This window comes from Chiloscyllium punctatum, chromosome 45 (assembly GCF_047496795.1).
Source record: "Chiloscyllium punctatum isolate Juve2018m chromosome 45, sChiPun1.3, whole genome shotgun sequence".
Taxonomy (NCBI): domain Eukaryota; kingdom Metazoa; phylum Chordata; class Chondrichthyes; order Orectolobiformes; family Hemiscylliidae; genus Chiloscyllium; species Chiloscyllium punctatum.
The window spans coordinates 62,005,125-62,026,331 of NC_092783.1; the positions used below are offsets into that span (position 1 = coordinate 62,005,125).

Here is a 21,207-nt window from a genome sequence, read left to right on the forward strand (position 1 = left end):
CATCTGCAGTCCTCACTTTCTCCTTTAACAAGTGACAGCCACTTCATCATCACTGATTCTACCTTCCTAGTGGGATTTGAACCAATACCTCCAATACATTTGCCTGGAAGCTGGGTTACAAATTGACCACTTCACAACCAGCACCCCCCTTTATCGTCAGTGACTTTGGATAGGATGCTTTACAGGATTAAAATGAGTAACCGCATGGCTAAATATTACTCAGGTAGTGGCTGTAGAATCTTAGTAACAAACTATAGTATCCCACCGAGAGACACCATTAATACATTAATTGTTGCATTCATCCCCATACAATTAAACATTGTGAAGAATCACGCATCAAAGATCGACTGAACACTTACCCCCGATGACTCCTATACAGAAATAAAGCTCCACGATGCTCCTGCAGAATGAGGCAATGATCATTCCTGAGCTAGCCAGCAGTCCACCCAGTAGCACCACAGGCCGGCTGCCATACCTGTTCACCAGGATACTGCTGACGGGACCTGCAGGGTACAGGAGATTAGTTAACATGGTCACCTGAGGAACACAGCAACAGGAGTAGGCCATTCAGCCCTTTGAGTCTGTTCTACCATCCAATGAGGTCATGGCCTAATTCCACATACCTGCCTTTGGCCCATACCCCTTAGTACCACTGCTTAACAAAAATAATCCAAATCAGATTTAAAATTAACAACGGATGCAGCATCCACTGCCATTTGTGGAAGAGACTTCCAAATCTCTCCTACCCTTGGTGTGTAAAAGTACTTCCCGACATCCCTCCTGAACAGTCTGACCCTAATTCTCAGACTATGCCCCTAGTTCTAGAAACACCAACCAGTGGGAATAGTTGATCAACTCTGTTTTTCCTGTTAATAAGTCGAAGACTTTGATGAGATCACCTCTTAACCTTCTAAATGCTAGAAAACAGGCCTCATTTGTATAATCTCTCCTCCTGAAGTCCCGGTGTCATTCTTTTATGCCTACATTGTCCTCCCTCCAAGGCCAGTCTCTCCTTGGTAAGGTGTGGTGCCCAGATCTGCTCTCGGTCTCCATGTGGGCTCTAACCAGGGTGAAGAAACTTTGTGCTCTCTCAGCAGAGCATGCCCCAAGTCTCTCCCTGCAGTTAGCTGGATGTATAGGTCTCCCTGAGCCCTCCCTAACTGAGGACATAGATAGGGTCAAGAAGAAGGAACTTCTCCCCCTTGAAGGAGGACTCAATGACCAGGGCCGCAGGGGTTTATGGTAAGGGGCAGGAGGTTTAGGAGCGATGTGAGAAAAACCTTTTTCACCCAGAGGGATGTGGGGATCTGGAACTCACTTCCTGAGAGAGTGGTAAAGGCAGAAACCCTCATAACATTGAAGAAGTATTTTAATACACCTTGCACTGACAAGGCAGACAAGATGTGGAGGGACTGGTGTTGGACTGGGGTGGACAAAGCTAAAGATCACCTGGTGTTGTGGGATTTTTAACTTTGTCCAAGGCAGACAAGGTTATGGCCCAAGTGTTTAGATTAGATTAGATGAGATAACTTACAGTGTGGAAACAGGCCCTTCAGCCCAGCAAGTCAGGCAGCATCCAAGTAGCTTCAAAATCGACGTTTCAAGATCGGGCTTTTGCCCGAAACATCGATTTCGAAGCTCCTTGGATGCTGCCTGAACTGCTGTGCTCTTCCAGCACCACTAATCCAGAATCTGGTTTCCAGCATCTGCAGTCATTGTTTTTACCTTCAGCCCAACAAGTCCACGCTGACCCTCCGAAGCGTTAGAAAGTGGGATTTAGAATGGTTGGAGCACAGACTCTATGAGCTGAAGGGCCTCTTTTCTGTCCTGTTCACCTCTCTGACTCTATGGCGCTGTTACTCTATGGAGAAAGTGAGGACTGCAGATGCTGGAGATCAGAGTCAAAACGTGTGGTGCTGGAAAAGCGCAGCCTGACCTTCATCAGGACATTCCTGTTGAAGGGCTTACGCCCGAAACGTTGATTCTCCTGCTCCTCAGATGCTGCCTGGCCAGCCGTGCTTTTTCAGCAATGCACTTTTTGATGCTGTTACTCTCTGACGAGTTCTCACTCCAACCCCTCCAGGATAGTGAGGTTGGAAGTGGAGAGGCTAAGCCTGAATGGTTGGGCTGAGTCTTCATTCTTCCCTGACATTTCATACACACACATTGAGGTTCGAGCCCTCCCAGTGTCGGTGCTGAACTGCCCTCCCCCAGCCCCCAGGGTAGTTCATACTGGATTTGTGGTGCTGGAAGAGCACAGCAGTTCAGGCAGCATCCAACGAGCAGCGAAATCGACGTTTCGGGCTAAAGCCCTTCATCAGGAATAAAGGCAGTGAGCCTGAAGCGTGGAGAGATAAGCTAGAGGGGGGTGGGGGGTAAGTTCAGCCCATTCCAGATGCTCACAGTCTCTGGTGAACACAAGTCACTTTCTCTGCTATGTTTCTGCAGTTGGCAGATGCCAGGGGAATGATTCTCATTCTTTGTTCCGTACACACAGTCTCTGCTGAAACCTGTAGTTAACCAACTTCCCCAGAGACACAGTCTGCCAAATAAACAAGAAACAAAGGGGCCTGCTCACACAGCTCTGACTCACTTTGCCATCTCACATTCCTTCTATTCGGGCTTTAGCCAAGAGACAGCAGTCGGATCTCAGATGCTGCAGCACATTGTCAGCCTGGGTTCGAGGAACCCAGTGTCACATCCTGAGCTCACAGTGAGAACATTCTGCCTTCAAATTCCACTTGAGAAAGTTAAGCATAAACAAACTGACACACCCAGTGCAGCACTCAAGGTGATGATGGTGCTATATAAACCCAGAGTGCAGCCACAGAGAGAGGATTGTGCGTAGTTCCAGAATGCACATTATTCAAGGGATGTGACTGCACTGGAGAGGGGGCAAAGGAAATTTCCCAGGATGTTGCCTGGGCTGGAGAGAGAAAGGAAGAGAGATTGGACAGACTGGGTTTGCTTTCCTTACAGCAGAGGAGATTAAGAGGGGACAGGATTGAAATGGATAAAATTACAAGAGGCATAAATAGGGGAGACAGGAAGAAACTCTTCCCTTTGATGGAGGGATCATTGACCAGGGTTAGGCGGGGGGAGACAGGTTCAAGGTAAAGGGGCGGAGGTTTGGAGGGCTGGAACCCGCTGCCTGTAAAGGGTAGGAGAGGTGGAAACCCGAATCACATTGAAGAAGGATTTAGATGTTCACTTGTGCTGCCCAGGCAGACACAGATTTGGGCCTGAGGCTGGGAAATGAGATTGGAATAGTCAGGGGGTTGTTTTAGGCTCGATGGGCAGAAGGGCCATTTTCTGTGCTTTATGACTCCATGATAAGAGCATTGCACTGTGACCCCTCTGATGAAGTTCCTTCTGCCCTGTGGAGTGAATGTGAGAGACGTCATGGTGCTAGCTTATCCAAATTTCTGTCTCAGCCAAAATCATCAACTATATGGAAACTAGCACATTGCAGCTGTTGGAACTGCTGTACAAATTGACTGCCAAACTCCCCCCCCCCCCCCCCCCCCACCCCCACCTCCTCCTATAATATACAGCCTATTGTCTATTCAGTGCAGTGGTCAATTAGTCATGAGGAAAGCTCCTTCCAGATGCAGAGTAAAGCTCCCTCTACATGTCCCCATCAAACACTCCCAGGACAGGGACTGCATGGGGCTAGATACAGGGTACAGCTCCCACTACACTGCCCCCCCCATCAAACACTCCCAGGACAGGGACAGCATGGGGTTGGATACAGAGTACAGCTCCCTCTACACTGTCCCCATCAAACATTTAACCAGTCCCAGCAAATATCCCTTTTTCTGGCATTAGAATTCCATTGTCAATGCTCAAACATTGCAGATTCTCATATGTTTCCATTTTGATATCCTAGCTGCACTGTGGGAATCTGTAAATAGCAACAAAACAGTTCCTTGGAGTCTTGTGTAAGATGGTATTTTGGCTCGACTAAAATCTTTGATCAGCAGCATTCGGTGCCTTTTTTAGCACCAACCAGTTGAACAGTAGTGTGTTGGCAAGTCATCACCCGGGACAGCTCTGTTAAAGATAGTGACTGCTGCTTTGCAAGAGCTGGCAACTCTGATTCAGTGTGTACTGCTCACATCATTGATTCCAAAGGTTGGGGGTTCAAGTCCCACACTACAGGGGTATCGCCTCTTGCTGACATGACCCCTTATTGAAACACAGAGATCAGTCACATCTTTTCTCCCCACACCGACTGGCTTGATACTGTCCTGGTAAACACCCTCCTGCCCCCCTCCCCAAATGTTTGCGGTGTTTCCTGAGGGGCAGTGTTCTGGTTGTGATTACAAAAGTGACGACTCTTCAAACCACCTTATTGGGTGTTAATCAGGTTAGGGAGACCTGGAGACTGTATAAATGCACGTTCTCTGTTTCGGAGGGAAAAAGGAACCTCCAGTCATCTGGCACTTCACCTGTGGCCAGGGAGGCCCAGCAATCTCCTCCCTAGCCCAACCTCCTCCCCCATAGCAGCCTGGGATACATCACTGCAGGTCCTTGAAAATAGAATGGAAATATTCATTTAAGGCCGCATCCACTTTCCCTGATCCCACGTACAGATTGCTCCTTTGGTTTCTACAGGCCCCAGTCTTTCCCTGGCAATCCTCTTATTCTTAATTTATTTATATAAAAAGTCAAGAGTTTTCCCTGATCCCATCTGTCAAAGGTATTTCCTGGACCCTCTTCACCCCCTGAATTTCCTTATAAGCAGCACCCCCTCCACTCCCTTTATAGACAGCACCCCCTCCACTCCTTTTATAGGCAGCACCCCCTCCACTCCCTATACTTTTGAAGGGCCTTGTATGATGGGAAGCTTGAATTAGTCCATATGCAGAGTGCCCCTGCCCTTACCCACTGCCCCTCCGCCATGTCTGCAGCGTGACAGGTCACAGTTCAGCTCCTGCTGTCCTCGGCAAATCAGGTATTTTTTCCCCCAAAGACAGCTCGTGATTCAATCACACAACCAGACCAATATTTCAGTACCTGCCCTCTCAGGACCTTTTCTCATCTGACCTTCTGTTTTTTTGGCTTTAAAAAAGCTTTTAACCTCAGGCTGTGTTGGGCAGGAACCCAACTGTGTGAAAAGTTCCAGGCCCCTGTAACCTGTGCACTCAATGTGGCCACGTTGGCTTCATGTGATAGGATCATAAGGCAGTGTGATGACCGGCTCTAGTTTATGCTGTTGAATCAGATTGTTTGTGGGAAAGGGAAGATAACACCAGTTCAGGGCCTGAACAAAGTGGAGAAAACAGATGGTGAGTGAGTCAGTCAGAGGATGAGTGATTGTTGGTGTGAATGTATGAGTGTGTACATGTGCATTTGTGTGTGTGTGTGTGTGTGTGTGTCGGGGGGGGGGGTTGGGGGGGGGGTGGGGGGGGGCGGGGGAGGATGTATATATATGCATACATCTGCACGTGTGAGAGCTGTGGCTTAATTAGAAGCACCCTCACCTCGGAGTCTAATATTTTCTGGCTTCACTTAAGGTTACCACTGCAGTGCAGTACTGAGCGAGTGCTGCAGTGTCAGAGGTGCCATTTTCTTTGGATGAGACATTACACTGAGGCTCTGTCTCACCTTCCTCTTACATTGGTATAAATGATCCCATGGCAGGGTTTCACAAAGGAGAAGGAGATTTGTCCTAGTCTCCTAGTCAACATCACAAAAACAGATGATCTCATTTTTACCATATTGTTGTTTGTGGGATCTTGTTGTGTATGAATTGTCTGCCATCCTTCCAAAAACACAACAATGTCTACACTTCACACAGACTTACAGGTTGTAAACAGTTTCAGGAAAGGTGTAAAAGAATTGCAACTGGCATACCTTGCCCAGTATGGACAGAAGGGGCTGAATGGCCTCCTCCTATGTAGGACCGTTCTATTTGCACTTGTGGCTTCTGGTTTAACTGATTGACAATAGGGTTAGGATTCAGTGTCACTCAGATCATGTTTACTAACACTGACTGATGCCGAACTGCCAGTGATAATGCACTGACCTAGTTTGGTTCAAAGTCATGAAAGGATCTGAAAGTATCTTTGAAAGATTGAGTGATTCTGCACAGTGACAGAGTAAGAGGCACAATTTCAAAACAAGCCCATTAATGTCCAATGTACTATATCACTCAATCAGTAGCCTCAGGTGCCTTTGAAAGGAACCACAAGATAATTATCAAACAATCACTTCCTTATCAACACATCAATCAGAAGTTTAATGTATGCATTGTACCACTATTATTTATTTCCTAGTTTACTCACATATCATTGTACTTTGATTGTTAACACTCGTGGAATATCAGAATTCAGAAAGAGGTATTCAGGAGCAAATATAAGGAATGCTAGGACAGTCCAGTTGTTGGGGAAGACATGGGCAGGATAAGGAATGTGGGAGGATGGGAAAGCTAAATGATAATGGAGTCTGCTTCATTGACTCTTGTGCGCGTGCGCACACACACACACACAGTAACACTGACATGGTGGGGGCGGCACAGTGGCTCAGTGGTTAGCACTGCTGCCTCACAGCACCAGAGTCACAAATTCGATTCCAGCCTTGGGTGACTGTCTGTGTGGAGTTTACACATTCTCCCAGTATCTGTGCGGGTTTCCTCTGGGTGCTCTGATTTCCTCCCACAATCCAAAGATGTGCAGGTTAGGTGAATTGGCCATGCTCAATTGCCCATCATGTTAGGTGCATTAGTCAGGTGTAAATATAGGATAGGGGAATGGGTCTGGGTGGGTTACTCTTCGGAGGGCCTTTTTCATACTGTAGGGAATCTAGCCTAGACATACATATATACACACACACACATTCATATAGTCACACAAATACAGACACACAGTCATACACACAGTCTCAATCATACCTACAGAGAAACCCACACATACACATGCACACAGACAGAGATGCACATAAATACAGAGACAGAAGTTCAAAAGACACACACTCAGAGGCAGATACACACATACACAGATACAAACACAAATAAACATACACACACACACACACAGATAGACACGCATAAATGAGTGCAGGCATGCTACATAGTGACTGAAGGATCCAAGCTTAATTACTTTGCAGTAATTTTAAGTGAGTCAACAAGTCATTGAGTTGGCACAGTTGTGAATACTCATACTGTCACCTTCATCCCCTCCCCCACTCACCTATTGTACTCTATGCTACTCTCTCCCCACCCCCCACCCTCCTCCAGCTTATCTCTCCACACTCCAGGCTCTCTGCCTTTATTCTTCTGCTCCTTGGATGCTGCCTGACCTGCTGCACTTTTCCAGCAACACATTTTCAGCTCTGATCTCCAGCATCTGCAGTCCTCACTTTCTCCTCTCTGCCTTTATTCCTGATGAAGGGCTTTTGCCCGAAACGACGATTTTCCTGCTCCTCGGATGCTGCCTGAACTGCTGTGCTCTTCCAGCACCACTAATCCAGAATCTGGTTTCCAGCATCTGCAGTCATTTGTTTTTACCTAGCTGACAGGTTGTCCTGTTGATGTACACTGAGTAACACTGAACTCTTGTAACAAGCCTCAATGAGCCAAATAGTTTATTCTGTGATGTACCCATTCCACATTTCGGTAAGTCTAACTGCATTGAGGAATTTGAACTGTGGAACTTTAACATAGAAAATGGCCAGTTGCCAAGCACAACAACGACCAGAATCTGTGGGTCATTGAAAAACACCACTTCCAGAACAAAACAGAATGAGATATTTTGCAAAGTACTTATTAAAGATTTTTTAAAAAGTCAGAACACTGTTTTCAATGCCCCAGTAATCAGACATGTGTTGTTTAGGAAGTGGAGTGTGAGCCAGTTAGTAAGCAGTCCCCACACTTTAACCTTCCAGTGAGAGCAGAGCGACTCTGATTTCACTTCGATCCAATGCTCACAGGATTCAGAATCAGTTTGAAATAATTCTGAGCACTCAAAGTGTTTTGAGTACACACTCATTCTCAGTGCTGGAAAGTTGCCTGGTAACTGCCAACTCACTCAGTCTCTGGCTCAGCCCGTGGTGCAGGGGTAGCACAACCCACCCGAATCCAAACCCGAGTGTCCGAGAGGTTCACAGGTCTCCCCCACATCACTCACTCAAAGTCAAGCTCAGATCGCTAACATCGGCAGCTCTTCTGCAATGGACATTCCTTTAAAACTAGCAACAGCAAACAGTGATTGGACTTTAGATTCAGCGCTGGGTCTAAGCTGAGACACTGAAATGGGACAGAGCAGAATGATATTGTGTCAAGGGATTCACATGCAGTAATCAGTGCTGAGGGAGGCCCACACAGTCAGAGGGTCAATGCTGAGGGAGACCTCCACAGTCGGAGGGTCAGTGCTGAGGGAGTGCCGCACTGTCGGAGGGTCAGTGCTGAGGGAGACCCACACAGTTGGAGGGTCAATGCTGAGGGAGTGCCGCACTGTTGGAGGGTCAGTGCTGAGGGAGACCCACACTGTCAGAGGGTCAGTGCTGAGGGAGTGCCACACTGTCGGAGGGTCAGTGCTGAGGGAGTGCCGCACTGTCGGAGGGTCAGTGCTGTGGGAGTGCCGCACTGTCAGAGGGTCAGTGCTGTGGGAGTGCCGCACTGCTACAGAGTCGGTGCGAGGGAGTGCCATACTGTCAGAGGGTCAGTGCTGAGGGAGTGCCGCACTGTCAGAGGGTCAGTGCTGAGGGAGTGCCGCATTGTCGGAGGGTCAGTGCTGAGGGAGTGCCGCATTGTCGGAGGGTCAGTGCTGAGGGAGTGCCACACTGTCGGAGGGTCAGTGCTGAGGGAGTGCCGCACTGTTGAAGAGTCGGTGCGAGGGAGTGCCACACTGTTGGAGGGTCAGTACTGAGGGAGTGCCGCACTATCAGAGGGTCAATGCTGAGGGAGTGCCGCACTGTCGGATGGTGAGTGCTGACATAGTGCCGCACTGTCAGAGGGTCAGTACTGAGGGAGTGCCGCACTGTCAGAGGGACAGTACTGAGGGAGTGCCGCACTGTCAGAGGGGCAGTGCTGAGGGAATGCCGCACTGTCAGAGGGTCAGTGCTGAGGGAGTGCTGCCCTGTCTAAAGAAGGTTGATTGGAGCACAGATGCAAATAATAATCAGCTGACTGGTAAATTCAAGCTAATTCTGAAATAATACCAGGAATGAAAGAGTTAAGGTTTGTGAAGCGAGAGGGGAAGCGTTGGTTCGACAAGAAGCTGAGCAGCATATCTGGTTGTGATGTTGAAACTAACAGATGCTTCTGAAAGAGTCAACAAAAAGCAACTGTTTCCAGTGGAATGGGTCAGGAACCAGACAGACACAAATTTTAGTAACAGTTAAAACAGGTGAAAATAAGAACATTCCTCACACAGAATTGTTTTAATCTGGAACACATTGCCAAAAAGGACATTAGAAGCAGATTCAACAGTAACTTTCAAAAGGGAAGTGAAGACATCCTGGAAAAGGAATTTTTTTAGAGTTACATTCCTAGTGAAGGGCAGTAACGAATTACAGAGCTCTTTCAGAGACCTGGCAGCCTGTAAATGGGCTGAATGGCCTGCTTTGATAACAAGGGATTAATCTGGGTGTTTCTAACAGTTGCAAAAAGCAGATGTTAAGGTTAGTTACCGAAACCTCGATCTCTTTTTTCTATACACCAGTCTGACGTCCCCCACAAATCAGTTTGAGCATATCCACAGCGTCTATCCACTGCCAACAGTAACAACTGGCAACTGAGGTAGCACTCCCTCTCCCCTGAGGTCCACCCCAGGAACTGGGCTGAAATACCACTGCAATTACCCAGTGCTGAAGGAGCACCGCACTGTCGGAGGGTCAGTGCTGAGGGAGTGCCACACTGTCAGAGGGTCAGTGCTGAGGGAGTGCCACACTGTCAGAGGGTCAGTACTGACGGAGTGTTTGGGATATCTCTCAGTGCTGAAAGGTTTGATATAGTTGTGTATTGCAGTGTGTGGTGATATGGGTTTGTGTGTGTTTAGGTCTGTATGTGTTTGTGTGTGTAGGAATGTTGAGTGTGTATAGGAATGTGTGTGTGTGAGAGTGCGTGTGTTTGTATGGGAGTGTGCATAGTAGTGTGGACGTGTGTGAAGAAGGGTAGTATTTCTGGTGGAGCTTGTGGGGTTTCGAGTGTATGTGGGAATCGGAATATATGAGAGTGTGGGGAATGTGTGTGTGTCTGTATGTGGGGTGTGTGACTGTGTGTGTGTGAGTGTGGAGTGGGGTGTGTGTGAGGGGGGGCTGGGGTGCATATGAGGGAGGTGGGGATGTATGTGTGAGGTGGTAGGGTGTGCATATGGGGTGGTGTGTGTGTGAGTGGGGTGTGTGTGAGGGGTGGGGTGTGTGTGTGTGGGGTGGGGTGTGTGCGAGGGGTGGGGTGTGTGCGAGGGATGGGGTGTGTGTGAATGTCGGGTGTGTGTGAGGGGTGGGGTGTGTGTGTGTGGGGTGGGGTGTGTGTGAGGGGTGGGGTGTGTGTGAGGGGTGGGGTGTGTGTGAGGGGGTGGGGTGTGTGTGAGGGGGTGGGGTGTGTGTGAGGGGGTGGGGTGTGTGTGAGGGGGTGGGGTGTGTGTGAGGGGGTGGGGTGTGTGTGAGGGGGTGGGGTGTGTGTGAGGGGGTGGGGTGTGTGTGAGGGGGTGGGGTGTGTGTGAGGGGGTGGGGTGTGTGTGAGGGGGTGGGGTGTGTGTGAGGGGTGGGGTGTGTGTGAGGGGTGGGGTGTGTGTGAGGGGTGGGGTGTGTGTGAGGGGGTGGGGTGTGTGTGAGGGGGTGGGGTGTGTGTGAGGGGGTGGGGTGTGTGTGAGGGGTGGGGTGTGTGTGAGGGGTGGGGTGTGTGTGAAGGGGTGGGGTGTGTGTGAAGGGGTGGGGTGTGTGTGAAGGGGTGGGGTGTGTGTGAGGAGGTGGGGATGTAAGTGTGAGGTGGTGGGGTGTGTATGTGGGGTGGGGTGTGTGTGAGGGGGTGGGGTGTGTGTGAGGGGGTGGGGTGTGTGTGAGGGGGTGGGGTGTGTGTGAGGGGGTGGGGTGTGTGTGAGGGGGTGGGGTGTGTGTGAGGGGGTGGGGTGTGTGTGAAGGGGTGGGGTGTGTGTGAAGGGGTGGGGTGTGTGTGAAGGGGTGGGGTGTGTGTGAGGGGGTGGGGGGATGGGGTGTGTATGAGGGGGTGGGGGGGTGGGGTGTGTGTGAGGGAGTTCGGTGAGAGTTGAAGCCCCAATCCGATTGGCTGTGACCTGATCAAATTTCAGAGCAGGTTCCAGGAGATGAGTAGCTTCCTCCTGCTCCTGGTTCGTACGTTGTGTGTACGTTGTGTGTACGTTGTGTGTGTATGTTCAGGCTGACTCACCTCCAGCATACATCACTGCCAGCATTATGGAGGAGATCCAAGAGACCTGGCTGTCCGTGGATTGAAAGATGTCCTTGATTTCCTTAAAGAAGACGGTGATAGCTTTCGGAAAAGCGTAGGAGAATCCGATGGAAACGAAGGAGGCCAGCACTACGGCCCAACCCCACCCTCCATCCGGGGGCGTGTAACCCTGTGGCCCTCTGGCTGTGGGAGGCATCGTCTCTGTTCAAAAACCACCACAGCAGAGAGTGACTGCAAAAACAAAAGTGGAAGGAAGGTTGAGGAAATTCAAAGGCAGCAAAGATACCAAACTCCAGAAAGGGAGGAACATTCAACACAGTCCAACAGGATCAGCACGGGGAGAGGGTGATGGTGATGCCAAGTGTAATGACACCTCATCCCCTCAAAAACACCCAAACATTAAAGAGACACACCTGATCCAGGAACAGTTAATGGAGTAATGTTCTTCTGATGCATTCAGAGGAAGTGAGCATTGTTGACTCAGCCACATATTTATTGCCTGTCCCTAACTGCCCTTTGAGGGGGTGGTGTTGAGCTGCCTTCGTGAACACATTTGTCTCAGCCTATGAAGAGTTAGTCTGGACTCTCATAACCACGTGAGGATGGCAGATCTCTGTCCTGAAAGGACGTGAGTGAACTAGGTGGGGTTTTAGAGCAATGCCGTAGCTCATGGTCATCATCATGGAGAAGAATGTTTTATTCCAGGTTTACTTCATCAACCAATTTAAATTTCAACACTGTCCTGGGATTTCAACTTGTCTCGACATCATTAACCCAGGTTTCAACATTACCAGAACCAGTGGCTTAAATCTGAGGTGACCATGCTCATTTACAGAGGAAGTGTTACTTGGTATCTAACCCCGTGCTGTTCCTGTCCTGGGTATGTTTGATGGGGGAGCAGTGTAGAGAGAGCTTTCCTGTCCATGTAAACTGACAAGCCAGTCCTGGGTAATATTCCTTGATCAACATCAGAAGACATTCCACTCTTTCCAAACAGCCTCTGCCTGGGATTCCGAGGAAGGCCACACTGAGTTCTGGTTGTTAGCATCTCCATTTCCTGCACACTGTTGCCTCGATCCAACATTTGTCCAAGTTATTACCAAACTCAAATATTGACTCCTTTCTCAGAAGCTGAAGTGTAGCCCTTCACAAATATTTATTCCCCTTTTTGACTCCAATGAACCCCAAACACAAACAAACTGGATTCTATCTGGTTAGAGATTGCTGAAATTCTTGTTTCTAATGAGGTAGGTGGTCTAGACCTGTAGAGGAGGCTAAAGGGATTGAATAGGAGACCAGGTATTCAACTGGTCTCCTATCTCTCAAGCTGCCCACTGTGTTTCACAACAATGGTCAATGACAGAACAGGCCCTCCCACTCAGACTAAGATTAGAGACCCTGACAGTAACACCTTCATTCCCATGTACCAGGTACACAGGTTAGAACCTCCCCAGATCCTCAAATCACAAGCTGCAAGACACAACTAGGAGAAATTTTCCGAGCAGACCGAACCGTTCAGTGTCCTAACTCCTTCCCATTTTCTGTTGTGATGGTGCTACTGGATAAGTCAGACCCTAGAATGAAATCCAGCTCCATTGATTATTTGCATATATTCATTTACATTGTGGTCAGTCGCCAAAACATCATCAAAGTTCCAGAGGGTCTCTAACAACCAAACCAAAAGGATACATAAAAGGATGAACACAAAGACAGTAAAGCAAGCCATCTAGATACATAAGACACTTTTAAAAATATCTTAAAACGACAGTCCTGTGGACTGTGTAGTCTTCTTAAATGAAGGGTGAGGGGAGAAATATGAGCGTAAGCTAGTAATATTAAAGTAGATTACAAGAGTTTTTTTTAAGATATATTAAAGGTCATAGGGAGGCAAGAGTGGTCATTGCAGCACTGGAAAATGAGGCTGGAGAAGTAGTAATGGGGAAGTTAGAAATGGCGGAGGAAAGGTACAGGTATTTTGCCTCAGTCTTTGTGGTGGAAACATACCAGACATTCAAGAGAGTCAGGGAGCAGAGGTGTGTGTAATGACCATCACTGAGGGGAAGGTGAAAGGTCTGAAGGTGGATAAATCACCCGGATCTGATGGACTACACCCAGGGTTCCGAAAGAGGTAGCCGAGGAGATTGTAGCGACATGGGTAGTGATCTTTCAGGAATCACTGGAGTCAGGGAGGGTGCCAAAGCACAGGAAAATGGCTCATGTAACAGCCCTGTTTAAGAAGAGAGGAAGGCACAAGGCAGGAAATTAAGGCAGGTTAGCCTGACCTCAGTCATTGGTAAGATTTTACAGCCCATTATTAAGGATGAGATTACAGAGTACTTGGTAAAATAGGGCTGAGTCAGCATGGCTTTGTCAAGGGGAGGTCATGCCTGAGGAGGTAACGAGCAGGTTAGACAAAGGAGAACCAGTGGATGTGATCTATGTGGGTTTCCAGAAGGCATTTGACATGGTGCCACACAGAAGGTTGCTAAATAAGACAAGAGTCTGTGGTGTTAGGGGCAAGGTCCTGGTATGGATACAGGATTGTCTGACTGGCAGAAGGCAGAGAGTGGGGACAAAGGGATTTAAAACTATTCATGTTAAACATTAACCATCTGGATAAAGGAACAGAGGGTATTGTTGCTAAGTTTGCAGATGGTAGGGGGAGGGACAGACGGTGCTGAGGAAGTGCAGAAGCTACAGAAAGACTCAGATAGGCTAGGAATGTGGGCAAACAAGTGGAAGATGGAATACATTGTGGGAAAGTATGAGGTTATGCACTTGATAGAAAGAATAGAGATGTAAGTGAAAGTGAGGACTACAGATGCTGGAGATTAGAGTCGAGAGTGTAGTGCTGGAAAAGCACAGCAGCTCAGGCATCATCCGAGGAGCAGGAGAATCAACGTTTCGGGCAAAAACCCTTCAATAGGAAGCCTCGGGGGGGGAGGACATAAATGGGGCTGGGGGGGAAGGTAGCTGAGAGTGCAATAGGTGGATGGAGGTGGGGGTAAACGTGATAGGTCAGAGGGGAGGGTGGAGTGGATAGGTGGGGGAAGGAAGATGGACAGGTCATGAGGACAGTGCTGAGCTGGAAGGTTGGAACTGGGGTAAAGTGGGGGGGGGGGGGGTGGAGGAGGGCAAAATGAGGAAACTGGTGAAGTCCACATTGATGCCCTGGGGTTGGAGGGTCCCGAGGCAGAAAATAAGGTGTTCTTCCTCCGGGGGTCAAGTGGTGAGGGAGTGGCGATGGAGGACACCCAGGACCAGCGTGTTGTTGACAGAGTGGGAGGGGGGAGTTGAAGCTTTTGGTCACAGGACAGTGGGGTTGGTCGGTGCGGGTGTCGGGGGGTGGGGTTGGTGCGGGTGTCGGGGGGTGGGGTTGGTCGGTGTGGATGTCGGGGGGGTTGGTGCGGGTGTCGGGGGGGTTGGTTGGTGCGGGTGTCGGAGGGTGGGGTTGGTTGGTGCAGGTGTCGGACAGTGGGGTTGGTTGGTGCGGGTGTCGGGCGGTGGGATTGTTTGGTGCGGGTGTCGGGCGGTGGGATTGTTTGGTGCGGGTGTCGGGCGGTGGGGTTGGTCGGTGCGGGTGTCGGGGGGGTGGGGTTGGTCGGTGTGGGTGTCAGGGGGGTGGGGTTGGTCGGTGCGGGTGTCAGGGGGGTGGGGATGGTCGGTGCGGGTGTCGGGCGATGGGGTTGGTCATTGTGGGTGTCGGGCGGTGGAGTTGGTTGGTGTGGGTGTCGGGCGGTGGGGTTGGTTGGTGCGGGTGTCGGGCGGTGGGGTTAGATGGCGCGGGTGTCGAGGTGGGATAGTTTGGTGCGGGTGTCGGGCGGTGGGGTTGGATGGTGCGGGTGTCGGGCGGTGGGGTTGGATGGTGTGGGTGTGGGGCGGTGGGGTTGGATGGTGCGGGTGTCGAGGTGGAATTGTTTGGTGCAGGTGTCGGGGGGTGGGGTTGGTTGATGTGGGTGTCGGGCGGTGGGGTTGGTCGGTGTGGGTGTCGAGCGGTGGGGTTGGTCGGTGTGGGTGTCGGGGGGTGGGGTTGGTCGGTGTGGGTGTCGGGGGGTGGGGTTGGTCGGTGTGGGTGTCAGGGTGGTGGGGTTGGTTGGTGCGGGTGTGGGGCAGTGGGGGTGGTCGGTGTGGGTGTCGGGCGATGGGGTTGGTCGTTGTGGGTGTCGGGCGGTGGGGTTGGTCGTTGTGGGTGTCGGGCGGTGGAGTTGGTTGGTGTGGGTGTCGGGCGGTGAGGCTGGTTGTTGAGGGTGTCGGGCGATGGGGTTGGTTGGTGCGGGTGTCGGGTGGTGGGGTTAGATGGCGCGGGTGTCGAGGTGGGATAGTTTGGTGCGGGTGTCGGGCGGTGGGGTTGGATGGTGCGGGTGTCGGGCGATGGGGTTGGTCGTTGTGGGTGTCGGGCGGTGGGGTTGGTCGTTGTGGGTGTCGGGCGGTGGGGTTGGATGGTGTGGGTGTCGGGTGGTGAGGCTGGTTGTTGAGGGTGTCGGGCGATGGGGTTGGTTGTTGTGGGTGTCGGGCGGTTGGGTTGGATGGTGTGGGTGTCGGGCGGTGAGGCTGGTTGTTGAGGGTGTCGGGCGATGGGGTTGGTTGTTGTGGGTGTCGGGCGATGGGGTTGGTTGGTGCGGGTGTCGGGCGGTGGGGTTGGTTGGTGCGGGTGTCGGGCGGTGGGGTTGGTTGGTGCGGGTGTCGGGTGGTGGGGTTGGATGGCGCGGGTGTCGGGCGGTGGGGTTGGATGGTGTGGGTGTCGGGCGGTGGGGTTGAATGGTGCTGGTGTCGGGCGATGGGGTTGGATGGTGTGGGTGTCGGGCGATGGGGTTGGTTGTTGTGGGTGTTGGGCGGTGGGGTTGGTCAGTGCGGGTGTCGGACGGTGGGGTTGGTCGGTGTGGGTGTCGGGCGGTGAGGCTGGTTGTTGAGGGTGTCGGGCGATGGGGTTGGTTGGCGCGGGTGTCGAGGTGGGATAGTTTGGTGCGGGTGTCGGGCGGTGGGGTTGGATGGTGTGGGTGCCGGTGATGGGGTTGGTTGTTGTGGGTGTCGGGCGGTGGGGTTGGTTGTTGTGGGTGTCGGGCGGTGGGGTTGATTGGTGCCGTGTCGGGCGGTGGGGTTGATTGGTGCGGGTGTCGGGCGATGGGGTTGGTTGTTGTGGGTGTCGGGCGATGGGGTTGGATGGTGCGGGTGTCGGGCGGTGGGGTTGGATGGTGCGGGTGTCGGGCGGTGGGGTTGGATGGTGCGGGTGTCGGGCGGTGGGGTTGGATGGTGTGGGTGTCGGGCGGTGAGGCTGGTTGTTGAGGGTGTCGGGCGATGGGGTTGGTTGTTGTGGGTGTCGGGCGATGGGGTTGGTTGGTGCGGGTGTCGGGCGGTGGGGTTGGTCGGTGCGAGTGTCAGGTGGTGGGGCTGGATGGTGCGGGTGTCGAGGTGGGGGTTGGTTATTGAGGGTGTCGGTGGTCGGGTTGGTTGGCGTGGGTGTCAGGGTGGATTTGGTTGGTGCGGGTGTCGGGCGGTGGGGTTGGTTGGTGTGGGTGTCGGGCGGTGCGGTTGGTTGGTGCGGGTGGTGGGGTTGGTCAGTGCGGGTGGCGGGCGGTGGGGTTGGTTGTTGAGGGTGTCGGGCGATGGGTTGGTCGGTGCGGGAGTCGGGCGGTGGGGTTGGTTGGTGTGGGTGTCAGGCGGTGCGGTTGGTTGGTGCGGGTGGCGGGTGGTGGGGTTGGTCAGTGCGGGTGGCGGGCGGTGGGGTTGGTTGTTGAGGGAGTCGGGCGATGGGTTGGTCGGTGCGAGTGTCAGGCGGTGGGGTTGGTTGGTGTGGGTGTCGGGCGGTGGGGCTGGTTGTTGAGGGTGTCGGGCGATGGGGTAGGATGGTGTGGGTGTCGGGCGGTGGGGCTGGTTGTTGAGGGTGTCGGGCGATGGGGTTGGATGGTGTGGGTGTCGGGCGGTGGGGTTGGTCGGTGTGGGTGTCGGGCGGTGGGGCTGGTTGTTGAGGGTGTCGGGCGATGGGGTTGGATGGTGTGGGTGTCGGGCGGTGGGGTTGGATGGTGTGGGTGTCGGGCGGTGGGGCTGGTTGTTGAGGGTGTCGGGCGATGGGGTTGGTCGGTGTGGGTGTCGGGCGGTGGGGCTGGTTGTTGAGGGTGTCGGGCGATGGGGTTGGTCGGTGCGGGTGGTTGGAATACAAGAGCTGGAATGTACTGCTGAGGCTGTATAACACTCTGCTCAGATTGCATTTGGAATATTGTGAGCAGTTTTGGATCTTGTATCTCAGGAAGGATTTGCTGGAGTTGGAGGGGTCCAGAGGAAGTTTCCAAGAATGATCCCAGGTATGAAGTGCTTGTCAAATGAGGAGCAGGTCTGCACTCGATGCAGTTTAGAAGGATGAGGGAAATCTGTTTGAAACGTAGAGAATACTGAGAGGCCTGGACAGAGTGGTTGATGGGAAGGTGTTTCCACCAGTAGGAGAGACTAGGACCGAGGGCACAGCCTCAAAGTGAAGGATGACCTTTCAGAACGGAGATGATAAGGAACTTCTTTCACCAGAGGGTGGTGAATCTATACAACTCACTGCCCCAGAAGGCTGTGGAGGCCAAGTTGTTGAGTATATTTAAGACCAAGACAGATAGGCTCTTGATTGGTAAATGGATCAAGGGTTATGGGGAGAACGCAGCAGAATGAGGTTGAGAAACATATCAGCCATGATCGAATGGCAAAGTAGACTCGAGGGGCTGAATGGCCGAATTCTGCTTTTGTATTTCAAATGCACAAAATGCACACTTAAACATATAATAACCTGCAGATTTTTAACCAAACATCCCTGGTTGGGAAGCTCCACAAACTATACATTTCTATTCAGGTGACTGTGCTTAGTAAGGAGAGAAAATTAAACATGTTCCTTACACCAGTCGGTCACCTCCAAACTGCCCTAAAAGCTTTCAACCTCTCGGTTTACCAATCTAAAATCAAGCTTTGATTATTTCCAACTAAGAACAAGCTAATGACCTTTGACATCTACCCATCTGTCATAAACCACCACAGTGTAAGCAAAGTTTCCATAAACACACCACAGGGGTCTGCAGCTACTGGCTTCTGATAGAGGCAAGACCAAGTCCACTGTTTCACAAGGACTCTCTAACCTTGATTTTACTGTAACCCCTTTACTAAAGTAACCAACACCCATATGTTTCTCCTTTGAAATCCAAATGCCAAAAATTACATTTGTAAAGAAATCATCAATCTTTCAATGCAGCACCAAGAGAAACAGGTGACCGATCTGGATAATTAACTGGCTACTTTAAAACCGATTGGGAACACTGGTGGGAAAACATCCTCCTGTGTGTCCAGGGGCACCTTGCTAACGGCTGGCCTGGGGCTGCCCCCAAGGGTTCATGGAGCCATCGTGATTAGTGGGCCCAGGGGGGTCTTGCAGCTGTGGCTACCATCTATTTTGTTGAGGTTAACACATTTTTCAGATTCAGATGGAGAGACTCCTGTCCAACAGTAACATTGCCCATTTCACCCCATGCATCTTCTTGTCTTATAGTCCGTCTAGCAGCAGCTCCCTTCTTGGCCAGCTCAGCGAATATCACCGCCAGCAACCTCCCCCCACCCCCTCCAGTCCTCACCCCCTCAGCTCGGTATCTTGGTAACCAGGACAAGGTTGAGTTCCAGAAATGGACACAGCTCACACTCCTCACTTCAAAAAGTGTTGGATTTTGCCCAGATTCCCCCACTGTCACACACGGTTATCCGAGAGTCAGAGGGTCCACAAAGGGACTCTGACCTCCTACAAATAATGGCTAAGGATAGTCAGCATTGGCAGTGAGAAAAACCTGAATTTCTGTAGCACCTTTGACACAATAAAACTTTCCACCGGAGCATTACCCATATTCAGTGCAAGTAAAACTGAGCAAAGACACTGAAACAGTGACGCAGATTCAGGGAAACAGGTAGACAAAGGAATTGACACCTGAGCAGTCTGTTGTTACTAAGAGGATGAGGGTGCCAGGGGAAGGAGAAGGAACAGGGATAGAGGCTGTGACCAACTCTATCCTGTTACACATGCATATTAATTGTAGCACTTCTAAATCCCTGGCTCACTGGCCAAACAGCTCAGGAGCTGAATGTTCAGCTAAGGCATTGTTAGAACATTGTCATAGCAAACTAAACACTAGTTTGTCAAGGGAGTTGAGGGAGATCTGTGCCAATCACTGACTCATAAAGACGGTGTAATTTAAATATCCTGGAAGGTTAATCATGTACAAAGCAGTTATTCGTACAAAATGTGTTAAATTCACCTCAAGTCCCTGCCTGGTGATCAAATGCAGCTCTAGGTCATTGCTTTCCCAAACTCTCCCAGACAGTCAGCTCCACTACAGCCTGCTAGGCCACACGATGGCCACAGTAAGGGGCAGCTGTACTCAGTCTAACCTTGTTTTGGATTAGAGGTGCTGGAAAAGCACAGCAGTTCAGGCAGCATCCGAGGAGCAGGAAAATCGATGTTTCGGGCAAAAGCCCTTCATCAGGAATACAGGCAGAGAGCCTGAAGGGTGGAGAGATAAATGAGAGGAGGGTGGGGGTGGGGAGAAAGTAGCATAGAGTACAATACCATTCACCCATTGTACTCTTTGCTACCTTCCCCCATCTTCCTCCCTGACCTGTCACCTTCATCCCCACCCCCATTCATCTATTGTACTCTATGCTATTTTCTCCCCACCCCCACCCTCCTCTCATTTATCTCTCCACCCTTCAGGCACCACTAATCCAGAATCTGGTTTCCAGCATCTGCAGTTATTGTTTTTTATTGTAGTCTAACCTTGGCCTCCTCTGATGGCACAGCACCAAATTTTCCATTCCAATCCCACATCATAGGGCAAGCGCACCTACACACATTGTAAGACCACAATCCAGTCCCAGGACAGATTGGTATACCTGGCAGTCCTGAACAACCTGCAACTGAGAGGTTGTTGCTCAGTGACTGGCAAGGTGATGGTTAATTCCAGCTCTGTGTGTGTGTGTATAAATCTCAGGCCTGAGCTGCACAACCAGCGTAGGTAGATGTTGTGTCGCCATAGTCTTACCAGACCCTAGGGGCGCTCTCTCATTAGAGAGTAGCGACTGGTAGTGATTTAACCTGAGGGCAACCAAACCTCAGGCAAGGGAAGAGGTTAAGAAGGACAGTCCTTCATAGTAACGTCTCTCTCTCTACAGACGCTGCCAGACCTGCTGAAATTCCCTCGCAACTTCTGTTTCTAGTCCAGATTTCCAGCACCTGCAGTTCTTTCTTTTATTAAAGAATGTGGAATGATATCAAGGAGCACCTTGGCCAGGGAAGAGAGACTCCTTCCACAGGGACAGTAACTCATTGGTGGGAATTGAACCCAGACTGTTGACATCAGACTGCTCTATAAACCAACGATCCAGCCAGCTGAACTAAACCAATTCCCAGCCCAGGCAGTATCTGTATCCTTCACCGCAGACTGGGAAATTCCAACTGGCCATTCAGCCCACTCCAATGATGCTGGCTTTGTGTTAGATCAATCCAAAATGAACCGCATTCTCTGTGCTCCCTCTCGCTGTAGCATTGTTTTTAACTTGGCTTTGAATATTTGTTTGGTTTTGTCCCAAAAAGCTGCAGTGGACTCTTCAATGCATTGCTGTAGTGAAACACTCCATATCTTTCAGTAAACTCTCTTAAAGCACTCCCTCTGTGATTATTTTAAATTCAGGACTTTCATTAGAAGACCACAATGATTACTTTTCACAGTGACAGTCTGCGTGACACTTTAAACTGACAATTTAATGAATCCATATGGAGAGGATAACTATATCAGGGTTGGTCTAAAGGGTTAATCCGGGACGTT

General features: G+C 50.8%; 1 protein-coding gene across 2 annotated transcripts in view; it reads right to left on the reverse strand.

Annotated features, from left to right (window-relative positions):
• LOC140467492 (monocarboxylate transporter 1-like) overlaps nucleotides 1-21,207 on the reverse strand; it is a 64,341-nt gene that overhangs the window by 13,095 nt on the left and 30,039 nt on the right. For both annotated transcript variants that reach the window (XM_072563908.1, XM_072563907.1), the window contains exons 2-3: nucleotides 11,351-11,602; nucleotides 360-503 (exon numbers count right to left, since the gene is read on the reverse strand). In XM_072563908.1, the coding sequence (XP_072420009.1) occupies nucleotides 360-503; nucleotides 11,351-11,567 (361 nt within the window). In that variant the 5' untranslated portion in view covers nucleotides 11,568-11,602. The remainder of the gene's footprint in view (nucleotides 1-359; nucleotides 504-11,350; nucleotides 11,603-21,207) is intronic.